This window comes from Phaenicophaeus curvirostris, chromosome 1 (genome assembly GCF_032191515.1).
Source record: "Phaenicophaeus curvirostris isolate KB17595 chromosome 1, BPBGC_Pcur_1.0, whole genome shotgun sequence".
Classification (NCBI taxonomy): Eukaryota; Metazoa; Chordata; class Aves; order Cuculiformes; family Cuculidae; genus Phaenicophaeus; species Phaenicophaeus curvirostris.
The window spans coordinates 91,624,171-91,649,294 of record NC_091392.1 but is presented as its reverse complement, the minus strand read 5'-3'; the positions used below and the strand labels follow the sequence as shown (position 1 = coordinate 91,649,294).

Sequence of the window (25,124 nt, the reverse complement as noted above, 5' to 3'; positions counted from 1 at the left end):
CATAGATATTGTGACCTGGTTTTTTTTATAGCTTTGAGTGGTATTCAGCCTGTTCTTTCAAGCCCTGTGACACCTACTAAGCCTGAAACAGCAGATGCTGGACCAGGTACAATAATCTCTACCTAGTTCTTAATTCACTACCTCAAGCCTTGCTCTAAGACTCGCTGAAATAAGTACACTGGTAAACTTCTCTTTCAGTGCACTTTTGGATTAGACTCTAATACCTGAATTTTTCATTCCTAATAGATTGCTGTTAATGGTTGAAATTGATAATTTCTTGCACGTAAAATGTATATGGCAACTCATAGTCATGTGATTTTCATTCAGTATTTTGAAAAATATTCCACTTAGATAACTGAGAAAACAGTGTTTATTGTCCAGTTCTGCTGTTGAAAATACTGTGATACATGCTGTAGGCTGTATTCTACTGCTGTAGCCTTGTTAATAATACGAAGCAAGTGTATCCTTAATGCATGAAATTGGTTAACAAGTCACAGATGCTTGATACTTCTGGACTGAAACCATAGCTGGAACTGTTGTCAGCTTTCTACTCCAAATTTGTACGTTTTTACTGTCTGACTAATTGATTGTTCAACATGTCATCTTCATTAAATTCTTACGTTTTACACCATACCATCCTCCTTAAGTAGTGGACCAAAACTCAGAACGTTCAAATGTTCAACTTAAAATCTTACTTGGCAGCGGTTGAGATCCAGACCAGGTGCAATGAAGGAAGGAGAAAATGAACATGAAGAATTTCTGCACATCACAAATGCGCTGATTTATAGTCACTGAAGCTCTGTGCAGCTCAAAAGACTGAATTTCCCTTTAACACACACTAAACTGACAAGTGTCCAAACATTAGTGACACACTTGTTTTTCTTGTAAAAACAAATTTGGTTTTGGTAATGAAGGAACAGTTTCTTCCATTTGCTCCCTTATGACTGTCATCATTTCTTCCAACAGCAACAAGTGAATCCATTCTGGAATCTTTCACACCTAAAACTTCTCGTCCTTTTCAATGGCCAAGGGTAACATTAGGTAATGTTGTTGTTTTCACCCAGTGAAAAACTCTGTGTTTGTTTTAAGCACTACAACCCATACGAATGCATTTCTTCCAGCATATCATTTCACATGCATAATCATTATTCTTTTTCCTGGTTGTAGACTCTTATTCTTCCATTGGCATTAAACTGATTCTTATTGATAGATCTCTGTATAAGAACATAGTTCAGGATGGTTTTGCTGTCATCAGAGAAGTAAAACTTGCCTCTTGCATGAAAAATTCCATCATACTTTCATTGAAGTGTTTTCTCACTCTCATGCACATGCATGTGTTGACTTTGTCTCTGACAGGTAGACCTCTCATAGTGGAAATTTTAATTGTTTTGCAGACACAGAATCTATTTCTGATCTAGGCACAGCAATTCAATATCATCTCCACTCCATGCTTTAAACTCTGAATTCATCATACCGCTTTGACATTCCATACTAAGTCGTCTGTCCTTCAGTATAAACTCATGGCATGTGCACTTTGTTGCGGGAAACCCTTGTTAAATGTTTTTTGATTGCAAACTGAGCTCTTTCTTTCAGCTCCAAAAGAAATACCACTTATTCCTTCTAAAGTGAAACCATCTGCTACCCCAGAACTACCGCATGTGAAACCTGGTAATTGTGCACACAATTTGTATGAGTCGGTATGCAAAGACATATGTTCACTAAAACTATCTAAGCAAAACTTCCTTAAAAGGACAGGAGCTATGCAATACATGAGCATCTTGACTAACTCATCATTCTAAAGTTGGTCGTTTGATGTTGCCTAGCAAAAGGAATGAGAGTTAAGCTCATCAGTTTCATGTGTTTCAGTCCAGAGATAAAAACATAAATGAGTTCTCTAGTTTTGTAAACTTTAGGAGGACTGGAAGGGAAAGAATCTTCTTCTGAGTGACACATCGGTTTTTAATATCATTTGTAGATCAATAAGTCCTCCTGCAAGGAACTCTGTGGAAAGGTTTGCTATTTTAGTGGAAATAGTAGAGCTTTCTCCAAGCAGAAGGGGATACATTCATATACACAAGATTCATTCTTTGACCATGGGAACTTTATTATCTTATTGTCTCTGTTTTTCCTTTTCTGCTTTCTGATCAAAAAAGAGATATCTGTACTCACTTTCTTCTGATTTTGGATTAAGGAAGATGAATTTGTTTCCTTTAGTGGTTCAGGTACTGGACCAATAAATATTATGTTGTGCCTTGCCAGAGTTGTCTGATTCTCCTACATGTCTTGCAATCAGCTGCAGACTCTGACTGGAGATATTCAGTAGTTTCCTCTTTGGTGTAGATTCTCTGGTATTTGTTATGAACTGCAGTCTTTACTTGAGTCAAACCCCTCAGCTGTCCTTTCTTATTCATCTCCCACAACATAAAAGGAACGTATTTGTTGATTGAATCAATGGATTAAAAATGTCCTGAGACCATAAATATGGGGAAGGAGCCCTAGAAGCAGACTCTCAACATATAGCCACAGGCACACACTGTGAACTTTCTTAGGAAACAAAACTAAAACAAGCATAGGGTGTTATGCATAGGAGTAGGACTCAGTTACATATTTATCTACTCTATTTAAAAACATAAGAACACCCTGAATTATCAAAATGATAATACTTTTGTCTTACTGCTGACACGTCTACTAACCTGTTCAATTACACCTGAATTTTTCTTTTCTAGTCCCTAAATCTCCACTTTTGGAGCCTAAAGCTTCTCAGACTGCTGAACAACCAATAGCAACACTAGGTAATACATGCTTCTGTAGCTGCTGGTCACTCTTCTTTGCATTCCAGGCCTGAATTTGTACTATTTCACTTCATCTTATAGCTTTTTCTATATTTAATCCATTTCTCTGAGAGGAATAAAGTTAGGGAATAAGCATTCAGAAATGTGCTTTTCTAAACTTAGGAGAAAAAGAAACTTGAGGTTTTTTTCCATACTGTTTTGCTAGTTCTATACTGCAGTAAAATTTTTCGGAATTGTGTTCCATTTTTTGGAGGTTTTTCTACACCGACATAATTTTAGTCTCAGAAAGTCATTAAAACCCTACTGGAAATAATATTGAAAGGCCAACTGCAAAATTAGCGTTGTGGACATTAATCCTAGAACTCCCAGTGAAGGATTCCTGCAGCATTGGATGGACTTGTTTATTCTACTGTTCTCTTATGAATCTTTCTGAATGTCATTTTGGCGTGAAAAACACTTTTCCATCACTTCATATGTCTTATTCTACTTTGTTCTTTCTACAAATGTCATTTGCTTTTCCACTGTGTCTATTGCTATGAAACCTTTCTTGGAAAGCAGTCTCATAGCACTGCTTTAAAAAAAAGAACAAAATTACTGATTACACCACCTGAAACCCACCTGTAGCTTTATCAGTTTTTATATTAACAGTCATATTTAGCTAACTGCAGTTTCAGCACATGCATGTTCAGGGGAAAAAGGTTTCTAGGACTGTTAGCTCTTAGTTGTTACCATTTAGCTGATGCTATATCTATTAGTAACAGAATTCAATTACCACAGTTATGAAGTATTTCCCTTATTATTGATTCCATGTTTTTCCAGCTCCATACCATATTTTATCTACAGATGTCTTTTTACTGCTTAAAATTGGCCTGGAGTTCAAAAGGATAAACACAATTATTATTTTACTTCTTAGGTATCTAGCAAAAATTCATTTGATAACTTACTGAAAGGAGCTTTTGGTGTGATTGTAGGCTACAATTACATATTTTAAATTTACTTATTGATTTTTAAGTGAAGAACAAACAGGTACTTTGCTGGTGTAGTGAATTCTTTGGAAGATTTTTGGGAAGTCTTAGCAATTCTGATTTCACCATTTGCTTTTGTTCCCAGTGGCCATTCATTGTTTCATTTCAGTCTTGAAGAATGTAATTTTTGTGTGGTACAGTGGAAAGGATATTCTTATAATCCAGTATATTTCTTTCAGCTCCTAAAGAAGCAAAACCCACACCTTCTGCATCTAAACCTAGACCACCTGCCAGAACCAAAAAGCCACGAACTAAACCCGGTAACTAATTTCCATAGCAAACATTTGTTATGAGGTATCACTTAAGTAGTGTACTTTAGTTTAAATTTATTCTGCGTGAAGCTCAGCGCTTGATCATCAAAAAGATGGGCACTGAGGGGACCTGTACACTTACAGGACTATTATTTCTGTATTGAACCAAAAAAAACTTGAAGCAAAGCTAAAAGCTTTTAACTTTTATAGCCCAAATCACCAAGTTTCATAGCCCGGCATTGAAACAAATTTTCCTGCTTTTCATTTCATAATAACAAGTTAGTTCAGCACAGGGACTGTGCTGAATGTAAATTCTCCAGTTTTGCTAACGTTTATAGTATCTTGCCTAGAACCATAGGATTTGTATCACTTCAGTGATCATTAATGCATTTGTAGAATTACCTGAACCTGTGGAAATAAGAATGAAATTATGTTCTGGAATTTAGTAAAGACATATCTTATGATGAGAAATGAAATTGCACTCTTCACACTAGGGTTGAATTTGGCCATGATGTATGTCAGAGAGTAAAAAACACCTAATATATTCTGAAGCTGAAGAATAAGTGAATACAGTTACAAAACTATTACTAGTGCTACACAGTTTATAAAAAAGTTATGAAGATTAAAATTGCATAATTGTATGTTGTAAGAATATAATTCTTAATCCTGGAGGAGATCAGGCAATATTATTAAATTATTTCCAGATTCTCTGTGAATTATTTTTTGATCGTAAAATGAATGACTCTCTTCAGACTAAATACTTCCTTGTGAGACTTGTTAACTAGAAGGTATTTATGACTTGGAACTGTCTCAAAACAGTGTGAATAATTAGCTTTTCATGGTGATTACAGCTTCTACAACATTTTTAGTGTAGTGCATTACTAGATTAATTACATTTGTGTCTGCTGCAGATACCTATATCTGAATATAGATCTGAATCCTGGATGGGTTGGGGTATTTTTGAAATGTCAGAGAAAAAAAGTAACTCATTTGGAAAGTGTTGCATAAAATTGTTTTACACCCTTGGATCAACACTGTATATTGACGTTTTGACAGTGAATGTCTGTATAACATATTTCTATATAACTACAAAGAAGGTGACACAATTCTGTACTTGTATGCCTCATTTGTGTTTTTTCCCTGTTAGTGGTTTTACTGATCAATCAGATGGAATCCTAAGAACAATTTTTGAATCATAATTAAGCTTGTAATGATCTTTCTGTGAGTAGGCATTTGTGAATTTGTCATTTGTGCTGATGGGACAAATGATGATATTCTTGTTCAGAAGCTCTTCTTTGAGGCATAAAATATGCAATGCATGGGGATATGCTGCCCTTTGGGTAGGTTTCAAAAAAGGCAGAGAGCAAAATCTCCTCTGTATTCCAGGGTCATTTGGGAGTTCATCTTAAATGAGAAAGTTGTGTCGTGACAGTCATTGTCACCCTTCCTTAACAATGAAACAAAATAAGGAAGAATACTTCCTAAAGTCATGCTTGATCACTGACTTAATAATGACCAACTTTGGGTCAAAACAGAATTCCAAAAGTTAATTTTGACTCACATTCTTAATAGGACTTCTGTACTGTTTCTGGTGAAGTATTTGTCTTTTTGCAGTGGAGCAAAAAATTCATTTAAAAAAACCATAAAAATGTTCATTTTTTCCAACCAGCCAGCTGCATTTCTAGTGAAAGTTTGCAGCTTCATTCTTCTTGATATTTGGGAAACTGAATTTGTTTCTTGCATTAAAAAAACAGTTCTTTTCACCAATGTGATTACAGCCAACCGTTGTGTTCCCTTGTATTATTGTTAGACATTACTCTATCTAAAAATACTAAGTTCACAGATTTTCAAGAAAGGAAAATGTAATTTATTTTCTACCATACACTGCAACATTTTCTTCCCAGAAAAGTGCAAAAATAGTTCTTTATAATGAACCCCTGTTGAGTCTTTTTAGACACAGTATAAATTTCCACTGTCTTGTACCTCTAGTACAAAACACTAGTTCTTCATATTCATCCATGCATTTCAACTTGTGTGATATGAGACTTTTGCACAATAACTGCAGAACTGTTTTGACAGTATAGTACTAATGTTAAGGTAGAATAGTGTTCGATAGATTGATGCATACGTGTAGTTGTTCCTTTTCCAGTCTTCTCTCCCTTACCAGGACTATGAGGGTCCTGGAAGGACTTTTTAACATGCATCTTGTGAAGGATAGTGGTACCACAGAACCATACCTTTTCAGCCTAGGAATACTCTGCTTGATAATTTGGTGCATGTCTGTCTTAATATTTTCTGTCCTTCAAAGCCTCAGGTTGCCTGGTTGCTCAGCCCTTACAACCCAATAATCTGATAAATTGTTCAATATCAAGAATAACTTTTGTTATAAACTCATCTTATATTGCCTGGGAGTTTTATTTAGGTGCTCTGCTCTCAGAAAGGTCAGAGGAAATGAAAATAATTTTATTTCCCTCCAATCTTATTCTCCTCTCATTGTCATTCTGAGAAATACATGTCCCAGCTCAACTTTTTCCTTCTATCGAGAAAAGTCAACATTAAATGTGAATTATGTAGCTATTAATGAACTTCTTTTTAAATAGGCTGAGAAGATATTATTACCAGAGACTTTCATAATCTCTTTGGGATTGAGTGGAGGGTGATACTCTTGAATTTTATGTTTGAAAATAACAAAGAGATGAAAAGGAAAAAAACAGACCTGAATTATTTAAGTGTCATCAGAAAAACATGGTGTGATGAATATATGGCCCTAGGTTGGATCTGGAAGAATGTGCAAAGTACCTAACTTGTAGGTTAGTATTCTGCTTATTGGGTTTCCCTGCTTGGATTGGGTTTCCCAGCAAACTGTAGTGCTGAGGTACAGATGCGTTACACAGTACTCAGTACTGGCAGATGTAAAAGAGTAGCATCCAGTTGTTAAACAGGTAGAATTCACTGTGATCTTTGTCATGACAAAGCAGTACCTCATGTGGCAACTGAGAGAAGAATTCGGCAAAGAACAGAAAGGTCAACTAGACAATGCTTAAGAGCATTCAGTAAATTAATTACTTAGTGTTTCTATTTGAACAGTAGGGAGGAGGCAGATTTATAATTTGGAAACAAGAGCAGCTGAGCTGTCAAATGTTGAGAAATAGATATAGATGTCCCTGTATTTCTCTCAAGAAAATTCTCTTTATTCCAGCAGCAACCATTCCGGTATCAGTCACTACTAGGAGTCCCTACACATATGAACATCCAAAGACTGCAGAGGGTAATAATTTTGAGTCATCATTAGTCATTCTTCTTTCCATTGGTCTGATAACATGTGCAGTTGAAAACAGTTTCCTGTAGCTTCTTGCTTATTCACTTGTGTTTCAAAACCAATACATGGAAATATAGTCTTGGTGCTTTATTATTTCTCCACGTTCCTATCATGGACATATTGTCTCGTAAAAGACAGGATATCACTTCAAAGTTATCTGATTAGAAGCTTCAATTATGTTAGAAGAAGAAAGAATAAGAATTATCACAATAACAAAGATTTTATTAAATACAAAATTAATACACTTAAGCTAAAAATCACATTTAGAAGTAAAAACTGCTAAATATTTTCTGCAGAAGGGGGAGATTTTTTGTTGTACATAACAGAGCATTGCTTGATAATTCCTCAGATTTAAGGAAAATACTGCCTCTTTTCAATTAATCCATGGAAATTTGGGTTCAATTTAAGAAAAAGAAAGTAATTCTCACTTTAGTCAGGAGGGAAGCTCATTTAAAGAAACACAGGTACCTTTTTCGGTATGGGAATACATATTCAGTGATGTCTTTTATAAATATGTTTTCAAAATGTACTAAAAACAAAGGTGTCCTTTACAGTGAGCCTTAAAATGTTATATCTTATTTAAAGGACAATTTGCATCACTGCATTTCCTATGCAGATTGTATTCTGAGAATAACTTCAAGATGCTTTCAGAGATATACCTTTGCTCTTTAAAACCTAGATGAAGCCAACTCAATTCTTTATGGGGTGAGGATGGCTTTAAGTCTGTGTGTAAATTATTTAATTAAACACAACAAATTTATTTTGTTTAATAGCAACAAATCACTCAGATTCACTGTTTACAACTGCAATAAGTTTAACTTTATAAAGTACTCTCAGAACTCATCTAATGACCTTGATTTGGCGGTGTCAGCATTGGACAACAATGTTTTCTTAGCATCATTTCTTAGCTCTCTTTTCTTTGGCTTTTGGCTAAACTTTTAGAAGTTGATTCTGCTGCAGAGGAGCATCCAACTCTTTGATTATCTCTTTCTTCAAAGGCTCTCTGTCTGCTTATTTTGCCCACATACAACAATGTTTCATGCATTAAACCCATAGCACCATTTTTTTCTGTGTTTATTCATTGATACGAACTAAAGAACATTTCCTGGACTTCATTTCTTCATTGCTGCATGTGATTCTTCTGTGGGTTACCATTTACTTTCAACTTAAATACTGGATTTTTACAAACCTGGGTTCTTCCAGTATCCAAAATCACAATCCACATATTTGAAGCCCAAAGAATTTGCTAAGACTAAAACACCTCAAGCTAAAAGTTACAGGGCACTTCTATTGAAATTGTGTACTTTGAGGCTTGCTATTAGTGCAGAATGTCAAAAAAGCAAATATGTCAACTTTTCATCCCTGGAGGACAGGAGAAGGAAATCATTCATTATTTTGGGATAATATTTATACAAAGAGAAAACAAATTACTTCAGAAAACAACTTGCAGACCTAACAGAGTTTAATTTTATTTTCAGTGCCTGAAGCGTTTTTGGGGTTTTTTTAAGAACTCACTAATTTTTTGGAGGCAAGCTGAAAATAGAAATGAGTGCTTTATAGAAAAATCTTTTGAATTTGAATTTTGAAGGTAGTTCATGAGCTTAAATAGTGGAAAAGTCATTGCAATCAGGGATATCTAGTGAGTATATTGGTAAGATTAGTAGCTAGTTTAAGTTTTCTAGGCAGTGTCTGGACTAGAAATTTTGGATTTTTTTTCCTCCTTTTTTCCCCCAGTTTGGCACATATTTTGTGAGGAGGAAAAAAGCATGATGTATTGGGTTTGTGATCCAAATTAGAAAGGGATATAATGAGAATAAACTAAGAGACTTTATCAAAGTAAGTTTTTTCAGATAGTTATATGGTTATAAAAATAGCAGCTTTTTCTCTCTCTGCTTGACTCTAGGGGAAGATGCAACTGTTTTGTCATGGTCAGTATGTCACTTTCAAGTAGTAGCAGACCTCAGTTCAGGGATATCTGACATCTTTGTATACCAAGAGTCCCTTGTTGTCTCTGAGTAGCTGTGTGTTCTCTTCCATTGCTTGTTCCAGGTTTTACTGATTTCTGTTAGCATATTTTGCTTCTGTTGCCATCAAGTTTGTGCAATTATATTTTTTTTATTGAACCAGTATTATTAGGAAGTTTGTCCTTGTTTGTAAAAAGTAAAAGCTAATTCAAAGATTCACATTACTGTAGTGTAGTATTAGCACCTGCTTTTATACTAACCAGTGGAATAATTTTAAAGTTTCCATTACTATGGAATATACTTACTATGTCACACTGTTTCTGTTGCAGTCTCGGAACTTATTACAGTTAGAATTGAGCAACCAAGGTCAACGATAGGTAATGATATTACCTTGGCAAACTGTCATGTTTATATTTTTTATCACAGAAAGCATCAATTAAATTAATCACTTTATGCCTTAGGATTGTTTAATTGACCTTCACTTTTCTTCTAGGTAATTCCCTTGCTTGGCATTCATGACAGCTAGGCCTATTGCTTTCATCGCAGCTGAAATCTCTCCTTTTTCTTTAAGAAAACAATGTTGGCAGCTGTGAATCATCTTATAATTATGCTTGTCTGTGATTGTCTCAGGTTTTCAGTCAAAAAAAACCCCTGAGCTTCAAAAATAACTAAAATTCTTCTTCCTTGCATAGATCGGTGCCTATCAACTTATTACCCACATTTTCTTTTCCAGCTCCAAAGGAAACTCAACGTTTTCATTCTAAACCTAAAACTTCGCCCAAACCTCATATCCCACAAGCTAATGATGGTAAACTACTTTGTGTGATTATTTTTAATACAGTTTATATTGCATTGAAACATATTTCTGAGCAGCTATTTAGTTATCTGAGCCAGTTAAAACACAATAGGGTTGTGTTCTGGTGTGTAATCAACAGCTTATTTGCAGTATTCAGGAGTGGTACTATTCTCTAGGTATCTTTCATCACACCGAAGAATGAGTTTCTGCATCATGGAAAAGTTAACAGTTAAACTCAGATTACAGTGGTAACCAAAGAAAATAGTTAACAAATAAAGTATGTATTGTGGCTACAATTCTAATAGAATATGGTTTTACAATTCTAATATAATGATAGCAATTGTTATTGTTATTATTGTAATACTGCTACAATTCTAATAGAATAAATAGATTTCCATTTTAAGTCACAAGTATTTTAATTTCATTATATTATTATTTTCTGCATGAATGAATAAATTATGCAATGTATCGTTATTGTTAATTTATGAGTATTAATATTTATAGCATCAATAGTCACTTATGCCATACTGCAAAATACTGGATTTTTATAGTATGTCATTAAACATGAGTGCAGTTGAGTTTAGTGGTAGGCATAAAAAATTACTCTCTATCTCTGCTCTCCAGTTAGTACTATCAACAGAAAATTACAAGGGTATCAAACATGAATGTATGTTATCTCTTGGTAGATGTGAAATATTTACTGATAATCACTTTACTGGAGGTCTTTAAAATTGTAGACAAGGAGCAATATTTTTGAAAGCTGATGTTATCTGGTAGATATGATATCCTCATGTAGAAAACAGTCAACATCCTTGTGCTCTCATAAAATTTTAACCATGGTGGCTGATTGTAAAAAAAATGTTTCCAAGCTACAACTTAAAATACAACTTTTCATAAACTCAGCTTTTAGCTCTGTAGCCATTTTTCATTATTAACTGGCCTTCTCAGAAGAATGGTTTTGTCATACAAATGTACAGGTTTGTACTCTTCTGTGTTTAAAAAGAAGGTTACTTTTTCTCCAAGAACATATAATATACAGAACTTTTACAGTATCATCCACTTATCTTGTAATAATCTTAAAATGTGCAAAGAATTTTTTTTGCCACCCATACAGAAGAGTTGACAAAGAGAGGGCTCTAATTTCTATTTAGTCCCTGTTTCTAGTGTGGGACATGCAAGAAAAGGACATCAATTTCAGATCCTCATGCTTCTTAAACACCAGGTTATATTTTAGATGCCAGTTTAGAGCTGAAGGGTGCAATCATGCAATGCAATAGACTGTAAAGCTCTTCAATAATACAGAATCCAGAAAACAAGAAAATGGTCTCTGATTACGGTTGTATACATAAACGGCATACGAAATACACTACAAAAGCAAGAGATTTGTGTCCCGAAAAAGGCATTTTCTGAAAAAGGGAGTGATGCATATTTTAACATCTGATCAAAGCCTGCAGAATAACTAAGCTCACATTATGTTTCAGCTTACACTGATTTCTCAGTGGCTTCATTTAACATAACAGATTTTGTACGAGGCAGTATACGTAGTATATAATTTAAAATGCAGTTACTAAACAAGTAATACTAATTGTAAGTGGAGTTGTTATCTTCAATTTTCATAATAACTGTTATATTTTGTTTCTAATACAGTCCTGGAATCTATAACCCTTAGAACTGATCAACTAAAACCAACAATAGGTAACAGTTTTACCTTCAGGGACCATCACATCTAGCATTTTTCTCGTGCTAGAACATTATATGCACTGAACATCTCTTATGCACTGAACATCACAAGTACATCTTCATTGCACTCCACTGCCATGATTGTTTACTATTAAATTTAGTCATTTGTGTGTGTGTGTGTGGTTTTACACTAACAATTCATAACCATCTTATTTTGGTTTTCTCACACAAATGTGTGCTGTAAAGCGGGTGGAAGCAACGCAATCTACCTTTGACCATGCGTCTCTGTATTCAGTTCATGTCATGTGCTGCTTCATCTTTTATACTGGTTCATCCATAGTGGCCTTGCTTTATGTTATCCCATTCCAGGGTTTCTCCATCAGTGCTATTTCTTTTTGTACCAGAATTCTTCACTACTTTTACAAGCTTTTTTTGTTTCCAGAGGGTCGCAAAGGCATGTGTTCTTTTTTAACATTACGCCTCCTGTCAGTTTCAGTTCTTAAAAGATTTTAATAGTTGTTTGGTTTTTTTTTTAATTTCAGTCCCAAAAGAAACACAGCGTGTTCCCTCCAAACATAGAATATCACCAAGCTCAGAGGTGCCGCAAACCAAACCTGGTAAGTACATTGTTTCTTTATCTTATCATACTGATATATGTATCTTATGAATTCTACTGTGATCACTGGAGCTTCAGATTTAGATGTATTCCTTGTGTGTATATGCCTGAATGTTCCTTGAGGAATAAAACCCTGTATCGTACGTCATGATATACAGATTTTCTAAGCAACCTGGTGAGTTGGTCAAAGTAGATCTATTCTTTGTGTATTTGTTTGAGTTTTGGGAAAGTGAAAAGGAGCGTCATTGCAAAGAGGAAGGGTTTATTTTCTGTATTTCTCAAATTTTGTACTTGCTTTTAAATTCCCAAGCACTATCATTAATTTTTACTTCTCAGTTCAGTTTTGCACAGCCCTTGTGTTATTCAGAGAATTAAGAATGTGTAGCACTTTCTATAACATCATTTACATAGCTTGGCATAGAGCAATATACAATCCTGTGGTAATTACAGTTGAGGAAGAAAGTTATAAAACTCACACTCATGAAGGACTGTTGTCGCTTCATCCAAGCCAGCAACTAGGGACCTACTAGCCTCTTGCTCTTTCCGCCCTGCAGGGGTTTGGGGTGAGAATCAGAAGAGCAAAGGAGAGAAGTAAAAAATCATTGTTCAAGAAAAGGATAGTTTAACAAATAAAGGGGAAAAAAAGGGGAAAAACTATTGATACAAAGGCCACCACGCACCACATCCCACCAGCAGACCAATGCCAGTCTAGGATCAATGGGTCCCTTGGAAAGGTTGTGTTGCTAAGTATGGCATGGTATGAGGTGGAACATCCCTTTGGTCAATTTGGTTCAGCTGTCCCCATTATCTCCCCTCCTAGCATCTTGCCCATCCCCAGGCAACTTTCTTAGTGACACAATGAAACCCAAAGTCCTTGATGATGTAACAAGAATTATTCAGCAACCTCTAAAACATTTGTGTGTTATCAATATTGTCTTGGTTACAAATCTAAAACAGAGCACCACAGAGGCTGCTATGAAGAAAATAAATTCCATCCCCATCAGATCCAGTACAGTTATATGCAGTATTAGATGGTGCTGATGGAGGAAAGGGCAGAGAGATGACAATTAAAGTTCTTTCCCTACCTAGTAAGTCTGTGCCTGTTGCTTGAATGAAAACTTGAAAGAAGTCAGGAAAACGTACAAAGCTGAAGGGGAAAAACCACCTGAAATTTCTTTGTGGCTTATTATAAAAGCTTCACATTATATCTGGGCTCTGTTCTGTATTAGGGCTGTTGCCTTGAACTGGAGACAATTCTGAGCAGCATAATATTCTGACGTGTAGAGTTTCAAGGAGGAGTGACCATTTGCCATTGCCTGTAGCAGAGATGATATGATCATTATGGAAGTAGTGATTGTAATGTTTTGATTGTTCTTGATAATACTTGTATTTGTTTTTTATCATGCTAATGCAGTTCTGGAACCATTTACATTTAGAACTGAGAAACCAAGGTCAACAGTAGGTAATGATAATTTCTTAATCAAATATCTATGCTGTCTTTCCTCTTCAACACAAATCATTAAGAACAGAGGGGCAGAATATTGTAACCTTTCTTTGTATGTGCCCTAGTAATTAAGCAATCAAGATTCTCTGTCTCTTTCCTTGTGTTCTACAAAACAATTGAGGAGGATCCTTGTGCCTTCCAAGTTGTTGGGCATATAATGTAGGGCAATTCTTTCAATATTTAATGATAAGAGTCAGAGGACTCTAGGATCAGAACAGGATCCTAGCTTGCATGTTTTCATCCATACTGCAGAGGTGACAATGTTCTAGTCAATCATACGGTTTAGGTGAGCAGACCTGCATGTTGCAAGTTTTGTTTCTTTTCTTTCCTTGCCCTCAGTGTTACTAAATGAAAATCTGACCTTCATAGATATCTGAAAAGGAATTCTGTTTCACTCAAACCTCAATGCCATTATGCCATTATGAGAACAGAATCACTTCAATGATCTTTAGGTCATATGCTTCCTTGAGGTAGACACATTTGGCTAAAGCATTTTTATCATTTTGATCTGGTATTGCAAATTATTTCAGTACAACCTCAGTAGTGTCTGTATTTGAAGTTACTTGTTTCGTTTTCTGTTCTTTATTTTTCCAAGTCCTCTTCTTAAACAGAACCCATAATTCAGTCACATGCTTAGCTGATGATACCATTATTTCTTTTCTCTGTAACCTGATTTTACTCAAGAAACCTTTTCTTTTTTGCATCGCTTTCATAGAACATCTTTGGTTTAAATCTTTGCTCTGTTTTTGTTGACTGTTATGGGTGGTACTGGAGACACATACCTCAGAAAATTTTAGCATGGTGTAACCCAGTCTCTTTCTTTCAGCTCCTAAAGATACACGTCATGGACCTTCCAAACCTAAAACATCACCCAGTCCACATGTTCCTTCGACTAGAGCAAGTAAGCTTATCAATATTTTGCCTTTTAGTGCATGAAAGTTTCATCAGTTTAAAAACTGTCAAAACTGATGAGTTTTCTGAAGGTACAGAGAAACTCATTTAATAGGCTCTAGTTTAATGTTGTAATTGAATTTTGCTATACAGCTGCCATAGAACAAGATAATCAGCTAGATATTTATACATATCAATAACTTGCATAATGTCAGGAATACGGGAGTTAACACTCATCTTGATCCATAGCACATAAGAAAATTTGTGTCTTGATTTCTACAGAATGTGACAGTTGTATTTGTGTTTTCCAGCTACTCACTTGCAAGTGTAAAATTACAGTACTTTCCTGTTCCCAAAACTCTGGAAATAGTTCTGGTCATTTGAAAATTAGTGGCGAATTTCCACATTTCTCCTGCTTTGACTGCTTTGCTGGAGAAGTTTTTTTAATACAAAGTTGATTTAAATGAGCAGCAGATTTTTTTGATTATGAAACACTTAAGAAGCACAATTAGGGAAAGAGAACTACAGCAGTTTACTCTGTAGAAAGCTCTGTTTGGTAGAGCTCAGAGGAGTGTAGAGCTAATCTAGCACAGCACTGAAACAGTCACTTAATTTTCAGTCTCTGCACTAACATAATACTGATTGCACTGATAGGAGATCACTTTGTGACTGTTTTCAAATTACAGAAATAGTTCCTGAAGAATTTCTTTGTAGAAAATGCATCTTCCGACAGGAAAATCGAATTACTAAAGCTGAATCACCATCCTCAATAACATGTTCAAAACTTTGCTCATCCTCGTAGGTCCAAAAGAAAGTCGTCGAGTCCCTTCCAAACCCAGAGCATCCCCAAGTCCAGATGTACCATATACAAAACCTGGTAAACACACCGTTGTTTTGTTGTGCTTGAATGTTCAGAGTTTCTTTTGGGTGGCCTTTCCTCACTGAATCCAGTGTTGATTAACATCTCTTCTTATTACAAAAAAATAGATTTTCTATTTTTCTATTTTTCAGTATATACATATTTAAAGTAAGATAGAGCTGATTTTTATTTTTAGTAGCTGAGTTTTGATGAGTTGTATATTCTTTTCAGCTATATGACAGCGACCACTAATAAATAATCTATATAGCATGGTAGAAAACATAATAATATTTTAAGAACATTCTTGGAAGAAATTGCATCTCTTCCATGCCTGTCAAATGATGCTTTGAGAAATTATATTTTAATGCTTTTGTGTATGACTCTAAGTATCTGTAACTCAAACCACTCATATGTTTGTGTGCCCCAGTAATGGAATTTGACCCTTAAAACTATTCTTAATAGGGATTTACATACTAGTGAACTGCCAAACCTCTGTCACTCCTGTTGTTTCTGAAAGCATCAGTTGAAACTTCTATTTGAGTGTGTGTATATTCACTAATTTCAATAATGAATAACTTTTTTTTAACAAAAAGAACAGATTTAGTTATATGTTTCAGTCGTAAAAGAAATCAATCATGTAAAAGGGAGTATTTTTACCCGTTTGCTTCTACATCTTGCTAATTCTCTATACATTCTCATTTTCATGAAGTTTTGGCACCTACTACCTTTACAGTTGAACAACCAAAGACAGCAACAGGTAAAGATGTTACCTTGGCCTTGTCATTATTATTTTTTCCTGGCTTCTCCTTGGACCTAAGTTACATATCATTAGTCTGTTTTTCATATCATCTGTTTGTGGGTTTGATTTGTTCTCTTTTATACTTATTCAACTTAATTCTACTCTGTTCCAGGTATTGAAAGATTCCTGTCTATTTTTTGTTGTTGTTGTTTTCACAGAAAATTTCTTTCACTCTCTCACACCTTGTGATTCCTTTGACACTTGTAGGAGACAAGCATGACATGGCTGCAGTTGTGAGCATTGAAATACAGATTGAAACATGCCCACTACAGTTGTCTGTGTTCTTACAGTTTTTGTTACCTGACTCCAGATATTGCTTACCTTTTCAATTTTCAGCCCATGTTTTCATTCATTATTTTCATTTCTCTTTAAATTTCTCTCTGTACCTGATATTCAGTTTTTCAATCTCTCATGTAAGGATCTTGTTTTTCTGTGCAAACATGAGACACGCAAATGCCTGTGCAATTAATCTGTCTGATTTCTGAAGTGTATAAACACTCAAAATGGGTCTTTTCTTTCAGCTCCTAAAGAACCACAACATACTCCCTTTAAACCTAAAACAGCTGCTACCCCAGATGCTCCACAAAGCAAGCCTGGTAAATTATCAGATCTTTTGTCAAGCGGCAGTTGATAATTGAGCAATGGTTTTCAGGGTGGGCAGTGGGGGAAGTTGTCAGCTGTACATTTACTGTTACTTGGGTATCATTCCAGCTTAAGAAACCTCTGCAATGCTGAAATTAAGTCATACTGCTGATGAAAACTACAACAGTTTGAGATTTTTTTTATATATTATGAGAATATTGCCAGATGAAGAAATATTAGTTACCTGTATGTTTAAATCAATAATAAAAAGTTAATCACAGCTTGCATCCAGGCAACACGTTTCAATTCTCTGCACTGTGGTTTTGAAGCTTTTATGAAAAGCCTTCTAAAGCTGTTGCAGAGCTTTTCATTTTTATACACATTTACATCCAGATTAGACTGAGAATTCCCTTCAGTATTATTTCAGTTAGGAGATTCCTCAACATAAATCTGATTTATGTGTCTAAGATAATCAGTAATTTATTGTTGTTTTTTAAGTACCTAAAGGTTAAAAACAAACAAAAATTGAATTCTTTGTAATCATAAACCTCTCAGGGTAAATACCTGTTTCTGTTTTAAAATATCATTTGCTGGTATATGTAGTATAGTGCTGAAGGGTTTGGTTTTGGGTTTGTTTTTTTTGAGGGGACAGGAGGGAAAAGGAGATGCTCTTTATTATTCTGAGCACTTATCAACACTTTTTCCCAACAGAAATCATTCCAACCTTCCATGAACCAGATACTACTATGATTCCTCATATTCCTGAAAGAACAAAGGCAACATTGGGTAATCATGTATATTTCATAACTAATTACTCTATTTTCCATTCTTGTTAGAGAAGATCGTCTTACAGGGAGCTCATTACATGGTATGAAATCCAATAATGAAGTTTTTCTCTGCTTCTTCATACTTGCTCGCCCTCTGTTCTTGATAAGGGTAAAAATGCATGAGCTCAATTACATTTGAAGGTTCATTTTCTTGTCTTCCAGCATTTCCCGTCAGGATGATGTAATTCCTTCAGATGTTATATATTTTCCAGTAAAAAGTGAACATATTTAAAGAGCAGATAGTGATTCCTGTAATCACTGTATCTGAGGTATAGATAATATCATCCTAAAATACTCTTTTGCTTCACTCCTTACTTCTTCACAGAAGAAAATTGCAAGTAAACTCTTAGATATCAACTGTCACGTGACACATACCAAAACAGACCAGCTATGTGGCTCTCCAAATCAAATACTCATTCTTAAAGACATCTTCTCTGCTAAATTCTAGTCATCCGTGTTGAGAAGGTTGCTTAAAGAAATGAAACATTAGCTGAGAATTCTTCCTTCTCAACTTAAATGTCAGATATGGACCAAGTAAGAGTCAGTGAATCCAAGCAATATTAAGCAGCAGGAGTATAGCTGAACAATCTTTTTTAATAATCTGTCCCTAGTTTCAGATATTGACCATGATTTTCTGGGAAAGAAGCAATATCATTAAGGACTTATAAACAGCCATTTAATAATCTTTGAAATTTGGGTTAATCTTTCTTTTTAAGAAAAAGAAAATGAAAAATTCTTTTCATCGTGTTTCTATTTTAATGTATATTCCCTGTATGTATTGACACTTAGGTTAGTATTCATTTGATAACCATATATATATAGCTTTATGAGGTTTATGTGCCCTGTAATACACATCTGGGCCTACTAGATGCAATATTTATATGCACAATATGGTTCTTCAGAGCAAGGAGGGTGAAGAATGTGCAGGCTAAGGCAGATGTTTTAGAGGATCTCTCACATTGATATGGATTACGGGCTAGCAAGTGCTAAGAAAATCTTTTGCAGTAAATGATTCCTACACAGCAAGAATTTTTAACTAAATAGTATGAAGATAAGATTGCATAGTTCCCACATAAAACCAAAGAAGTTAATTTATAAATCAAGTCTGATATAAAGAGTCCACTGAAAAATAGATCCTGCTCTCAGACACTTAAGTATGGCAGATGTGGAAGATGTAGGCTACTACTGTCTAGTTTTGTCTGACTACTTGACTGTAAGCTGTTAATGACTATATTCTTCGTTGCTTCATCCAAAGTTGCAAATTTATATATAATTTTGGGGAAGCTATTTGTACCATCATTTGTTTTCCTTTCTTTTCAGGAATTTCAACTGCTTGATTTTCAACTTTACCCTTACACAATTTGCCTTATTACAGAGCAGATTGTACTTATGTTCCTTGTGTATTATGAAAGCAGTGTGTTTTTTCAATTATTTTTCCGAGTGCTGTTTGTTTTTATTTCAGCTCCAACTGAAAAACAGTTCATTCATACCAAATTAAAACCATATGAAAAACCAAGAGTGCCACACACCAAACCTGGTAATGGAGTCATTCTTTTTATTTTGTGTTTCTTTTTAATCACTCTTTCCCTTAGCCTCAGGATTTGTGCGTTTTAACAGAATTATTTGTAACTGGGTTTGTCCTGAAACAAATGCATTACACTTAAGTCAGTCAATCCAAAGTATGCTAAAACTACACTGAAAATAATAGTAGGATTTGTAGTATAACATCAAAAATGTTTTTCCTCCTTTCTCTTGCATATAGAAAATGATGACTAAAATGGAGTGATCTGGGCATTGATAAATCTCAGTGACTAGATAGATTCAGTTCTCTTTCATTATTTCCTAGTAATGACATGCTTCTCTGAGGGCATATTTTTTTAAAAATCCATAAAATGCAACATTATTACTCCTTTGCAATGTGTTTGTATTCAACAACAGACATTGTGTGCTATACTGAAACAAAAGTAGTATTAAAAATAGTTACAGTGGGCTGTCTCTCTTCCCATTTTTCTTGTAGAAGGAATACATAGGAGAAATTAATAGAAACATGATACATATGAGCAGTTGATTTCTGAGATGTTCTGCTACTATGTAGTGTGGGGCATTTTGAAAGTTCTAGAAACAGTGCAAATAATACTTTCCTTCTACTGCAGTTTGATATTCTAAGATTCTTCACATTTTCTCCTTAACAGCAATACATCAGACAACTCCACAACCAATTATTACAAAATCCTCTGCTACAGAGCATTCAAGGGCAACAATGGGTAAATAAGTTTTCTTAAAGTTAAGACTGAGGTATTTTTAATTTTTCAATTGAGAAATTTCTAGAGAACATGCTCTGGTGTGGTATTTTGTGCAACATCTATCCACTGTCCTTCATCCTGCTTGCGTTCATACACATTTCTTAATACAGATGAGTCTCAGTTCTGTCCTAGAAGTAAAGCAGAAATAGCCTACGGCTCATGTCTGGTCAGAAGTCTGTATTTGGCAGATCTTCAACCAAATTCAGTGGTCTAATTTTTCTTTTAGAGCAAGAATTTTAGCCGCTAACTCAACTTATCCTACAGCACGATGCTAGGATTTTTCTGTTTTGGATAGACATTTTGTTTCAGGTTCCACAAAGCCATGGAATTGTTATTGTCTTTTTTTCAGGCATTTGAGGCATGCATTTTCTGTGGCCTAAACATGGTGTTGAATCGTGACTCCTGAAGAATACAATAATAATCTTTTTTCCTTTTCTTTTAGCTCCAAAGGAAACACTGCTCATTCCTTCCAAACCCAAAACATCTGTTGGTCCAGAATTGCCACAGACTAAACCTGGTAATTTAAAAGTGCCATTGTGGTACTGCCTTAGTTAGACTTTCTGCTGTTATTCAGTGCTGCAGTCATGTGATGTGCATGATATGTAGACAGAAATTACTATCATTGCTTAGCTCAGAGTATATTAATAAATTGTATCAAAGAGAATGGCCAAGGATTGCATAAATTTCCATGGAGAGCAAAAGGTAAAATGGCTGGGATTTTTAACACATGCTTGTTGAATTGGTGAGCAGCAGCCATTAAAAATAGGAAGAATTTTAATAATTAATAAAAATATACTGCTGCAGCCAGCTTCACTAAATTCTTTTCTTTGGGGGTATTTTATTACCATAAATACATCTGCTTCAATATCTCAAGTGCTTTTGAAACTTGGGTTACAGACTCTCAGTCCAAGATAGATGCTAAGAGTAAAGGTACCTTTAAAAATAATTGTTAGGTGTGGAGTGACAGCACTATCACAAGAAAGAACAGCTCCTAATCTTTCATACTCTCTGATCTAATCTGCAAACTAATAATGTTTTGATTTTAGGCAAATAGATTAATGAATAGTTTTATCATTCCCCCATTTTTTCCCCTTAGACTTCTAGCCCTTTTTATACAGCCCCAAAAAAATTAAGCAGAACATTCAAGAGCTCTGCATATATATATACTATGAAAATCAAACTGAACTGTCCAGGAATCACAGAAACACAGAATGGCTGGGGTTGGAAGGGACCTCTGGAGAACATAGAATTATAGAATGGTTTGGATTCAGGTCATCTGGTCCAACCCTCCTGCAGGCGCAGGGACATCTTCAACTCTATCAGGTTGCTCAGAGTCTCATCCAGCCTGGCCTTGAATATTTCCAGGGATGGGGCCTCCACTACCTCCCTGGGCAACCTGTTCCAGGGTTTCACCACCCTCATTATAAAAAAAGTCTTCCTTGTATCTAGTCTAAATCTACCCTCCCTTGGCTGAAAACTATTACCCCTTGTCCTATATCAACAAGCCTCGCTGAAAAGTCTATCCCCATTTCTCCTGAAGGCCCCCTTTAAGTACTGGAAGGCTGCTATAAGGTCTCTCTTCAGTCTTCTTTAATCCAGGCTGAACAAACCCAACTCTCTCAGTTTGTCCTCACAGGTGAGGTGCTCCTACTAAAGTAGGTCTGCCTAGAGCAGGTGAAAAAGATTTATTTTCTAAAGGCCTTGTTTTGAAAGAATTTCTCATAAGTAAACAATTTAGAGCCCAAGTCTCAGTTGAATAAGAGCTATTTCCCATCATACCACAGGGAACAAGTGCCATGTTCAAATACCACTACAAAGTTAGTTTTAAGCAAAGAATTTTAGAAAACAGAATTTATAGGTTTACTCTTTTCCTTTTGCATTTTCATTTATTATAATGATGTATATGCAAAATAAACTACTCTTAGGAAAGTTGTTTAAAAAATGGCACAATTTAGCCACTACCCTTTATGCTAGTAAGTGGGTCATTTTCCATCTTCTACATTTTAACATTATTTCTGAAAGAGAGAGAGACATCTAGTGTGTGTCTCTGCCTGCCAGTCTCTGCTTTTCCTCCAGTAACTTAGATACCTTTCACTAAGTTCAGTCACATTTGAGTGAGGGAATAATGTCTGGAAGATAAATAATTACCACCAGCTTTTAGAATGTTTCTAGGGAAATTCAAGTTAATACATCCCGTGCGAGAAAGACCAAGGACTGCCAAGACTCCACCTTTAGGGCGTTTGTTTTGTAATTGGTGAAGGGGGCAGTAGATAGTTGCTGATGGCTGTCAGCATGAAAATACAACCAGACTAATCAGAATATGTGTCTGTCTCATGTTTGTTAAAACTGTCAAGGCAGATGCATAGACAGACTTTTAGGAAACAAAGGACAGAGATCCTTAATGAGATCCAGTTTCTTTAATTTCATTTCTCACAATGTTTTATTTCTTGTAGCTCCAAAGGCAACACACCTGGGATCAATTAACCTTATAACAGTTCATGTTGTCGATGGGTCCAAAATGACTTTAGGTAATGGGAATATTTTGTCAGTTTATTTTTTCATAGAACTTTCCTTTCTTTGCTTTTACTAGATGACTAAACTTACACTTTAATCAACAGAAATACCTTAATATATCTTTGTGCTGTGTTCATTTGTTAGTCACATTCTACTGCACATAAAAAATGTTGCCAGATTTTATTTTCCAGACATTTTTTCTTTCATGCAATTCTTTCTAGAAATAAGTACTACATGTACAAGGCTGAGGAGTTATATAAAAAGGCATTACTTGGTCATCTTTTCTTCTTTTATCTGACTAACTAATAATATATATCTTCACAGTCTTAAAAAGTCTTCTGTCTGCATAAAAACATGATTTTCAGCCAGATTTCTTGCACTGACTCTCTTTATTTATGGTTTTCACAAAGACAGTTTGAATTTCTCTTCCACCTGTGGTATCTTATGTTCAAAAGGAAATCATTTGCATTTTATAAGCAATGATATCTCCACTTTCAGTTCCCAATGAAACATACCAAATTTCACCCAAGCCCAAAGCTCCTCTGGCAACTGAAATTCCACGGTTCCATACAGGTAATTTTTAAGATTTTCTTGAGTTGTTGTCATGATAGTCTGTAGCTCTTAATTAAATCAGCTTAAAGTTTCATGTTCTGTTGATTATTGCCTTTAAAACTATTTCAAACATATAACACAAAAAATTATTTTTCCCCTTATCAAATATGTTTTGTTCATTGCCCTGAAAAATCAAAATTTAATCAGTATTGCCTCAGAGATGAAATGAAGCTTTTAAATCGTATTAGTGCTGTGTATTGAATCCTCAGATGTACAGTGTTGCAAACATAAATGTAATTGACATCCACCATTTTCCTTATAAAATACTAAAGCTAAATCTGTACAACTTTGCCAAAATGTAACTGTCAGTAATGAGTAATATGTTCTTTCCTGCATAAGTATTTTCTCTGATACTTCAGAGAGGCTGCGCTAACTGTTGGGGGTATAATGGTTATTAGTTTCAAATATCAAAGAGCTATTAGAGGTTGATACTTTGGCAGGAGATGACAGTGACTACTGTTGATGCCTTCAGCCTTCTGCGTAATTCACACAGATTCACTAACAACTAAAATATCAGAATCATTTGGCAAGTGAAAGGCGACAAGAAAAAAAAGGTTGTAGGCTTCTGATTTTAACCTTGATGTAACACCATGCATCAGCAGCCCTACAGAGTGTCTGTATTAAAGGCTTCCAGTTGTTTCCTCAGCAATATTTTAATATTTCATGTTTTTATCTGAATATTTCATTTGGAAAGGTGTCCAGTTTGGTGTTTTATTTTGAGGGGTTTTGTTTCTTTGTTTTTTACAGAACCTAATTAAATGTCTTAAGGCCATGGATACCTTGCAGAGCTAACTCTGTATCCATATACAGTTGGGTAACTGGCTGTAAATATTTTATATCTTTTCCTAAACCTAAACATGAATGTAACTGGTCAGACTGCATGATGGAGTCGTCTGACCACTAAAGAAACTAGCATATTCAGTGTGCACTTTGGACTGGAACTCATGGAATTCTCATATGTCCATTTTGCTGTATCACATTGGTGCATGGACCTTTTTTTTTCTGGCAAGTTACACTGCATTGTTGATGTTCTTTTATACACAGCATTTAAACTGAACCTTGTTTTTTTTAGCACCTCATAAAACACGTCTCACTTCTGCAAGACCAAAGCCATCTGATAGATCACAGACGAGACCAGGTAATAATTGTTTATTCAGTTTGGGATAGGGAGGAGATTAATAATGAATTAACTAATTCACAGAATCACAGAATCACAGAATAACCAGGTTGGAAGAGACCCACCGGATCATCGAGTCCAACCGTTCCCATCAAACACTAAACCATATCCCTCAGCACCTCATCCACCCGTGCCTTAAACACCTCCAGGTGTTTCTCTCCATGCTCTCCATGGAATTTTAAGTGTTCCTGGGAAAAAAAAAGGGTATTTTTCCTTTCAGTTAATCAATTTAGAGGTAAAGCCTTTCCAAATCAGAAAAAAAAATTAAAAAAAGAAAAAGAAATCAAAGCAATGTATATCATCAGAGCAAATGTCACTTTTTCCTCTTTAATAAAGAATTATTGGCATTACATGGAAGTCTGTTGGGTTTCTTCTCATGGAACTTATTTTCTTTTTTTTCTTTTTCTTCTTTTATACTCTCTCACAGCTCTTAGTAAAACCACAGTAGCACCTGCTAGAACAATAGCACCTGGACTGCAAAAGTGGATTGTGCCAACAGGTAGAACTCCAGTTTGGGGGGGTTTAATCTTATTTGTAAAAGACAGGAATGTGAGATCTTCAACTAATTTTAAGCCCTGCAAAATATTTCATTGTGTTTGATTGTAGACATTAA

At 35.1% G+C, this 25,124-nt stretch overlaps 1 protein-coding gene across 1 annotated transcript in view; it reads left to right on the top strand.

Moving 5' to 3' along the window:
• The window catches only part of ABI3BP (ABI family member 3 binding protein), a 160,674-nt gene that overhangs the window by 97,787 nt on the left and 37,763 nt on the right, over positions 1-25,124 (top strand). The window contains exons 36-58 of the mRNA XM_069868349.1: positions 32-106; positions 967-1,041; positions 1,594-1,668; positions 2,727-2,792; positions 3,997-4,077; positions 7,268-7,336; positions 9,681-9,728; positions 10,085-10,159; positions 11,795-11,842; positions 12,370-12,444; positions 13,858-13,905; positions 14,774-14,848; positions 15,641-15,715; positions 16,407-16,454; positions 17,018-17,092; positions 17,790-17,864; positions 19,368-19,442; positions 20,098-20,169; positions 20,651-20,725; positions 22,662-22,736; positions 23,221-23,295; positions 24,407-24,472; positions 24,939-25,010. Coding sequence (XP_069724450.1) covers positions 32-106; positions 967-1,041; positions 1,594-1,668; positions 2,727-2,792; positions 3,997-4,077; positions 7,268-7,336; positions 9,681-9,728; positions 10,085-10,159; positions 11,795-11,842; positions 12,370-12,444; positions 13,858-13,905; positions 14,774-14,848; positions 15,641-15,715; positions 16,407-16,454; positions 17,018-17,092; positions 17,790-17,864; positions 19,368-19,442; positions 20,098-20,169; positions 20,651-20,725; positions 22,662-22,736; positions 23,221-23,295; positions 24,407-24,472; positions 24,939-25,010 — 1,593 coding nt within the window. The remainder of the gene's footprint in view (positions 1-31; positions 107-966; positions 1,042-1,593; positions 1,669-2,726; positions 2,793-3,996; positions 4,078-7,267; positions 7,337-9,680; positions 9,729-10,084; positions 10,160-11,794; positions 11,843-12,369; positions 12,445-13,857; positions 13,906-14,773; positions 14,849-15,640; positions 15,716-16,406; positions 16,455-17,017; positions 17,093-17,789; positions 17,865-19,367; positions 19,443-20,097; positions 20,170-20,650; positions 20,726-22,661; positions 22,737-23,220; positions 23,296-24,406; positions 24,473-24,938; positions 25,011-25,124) is intronic.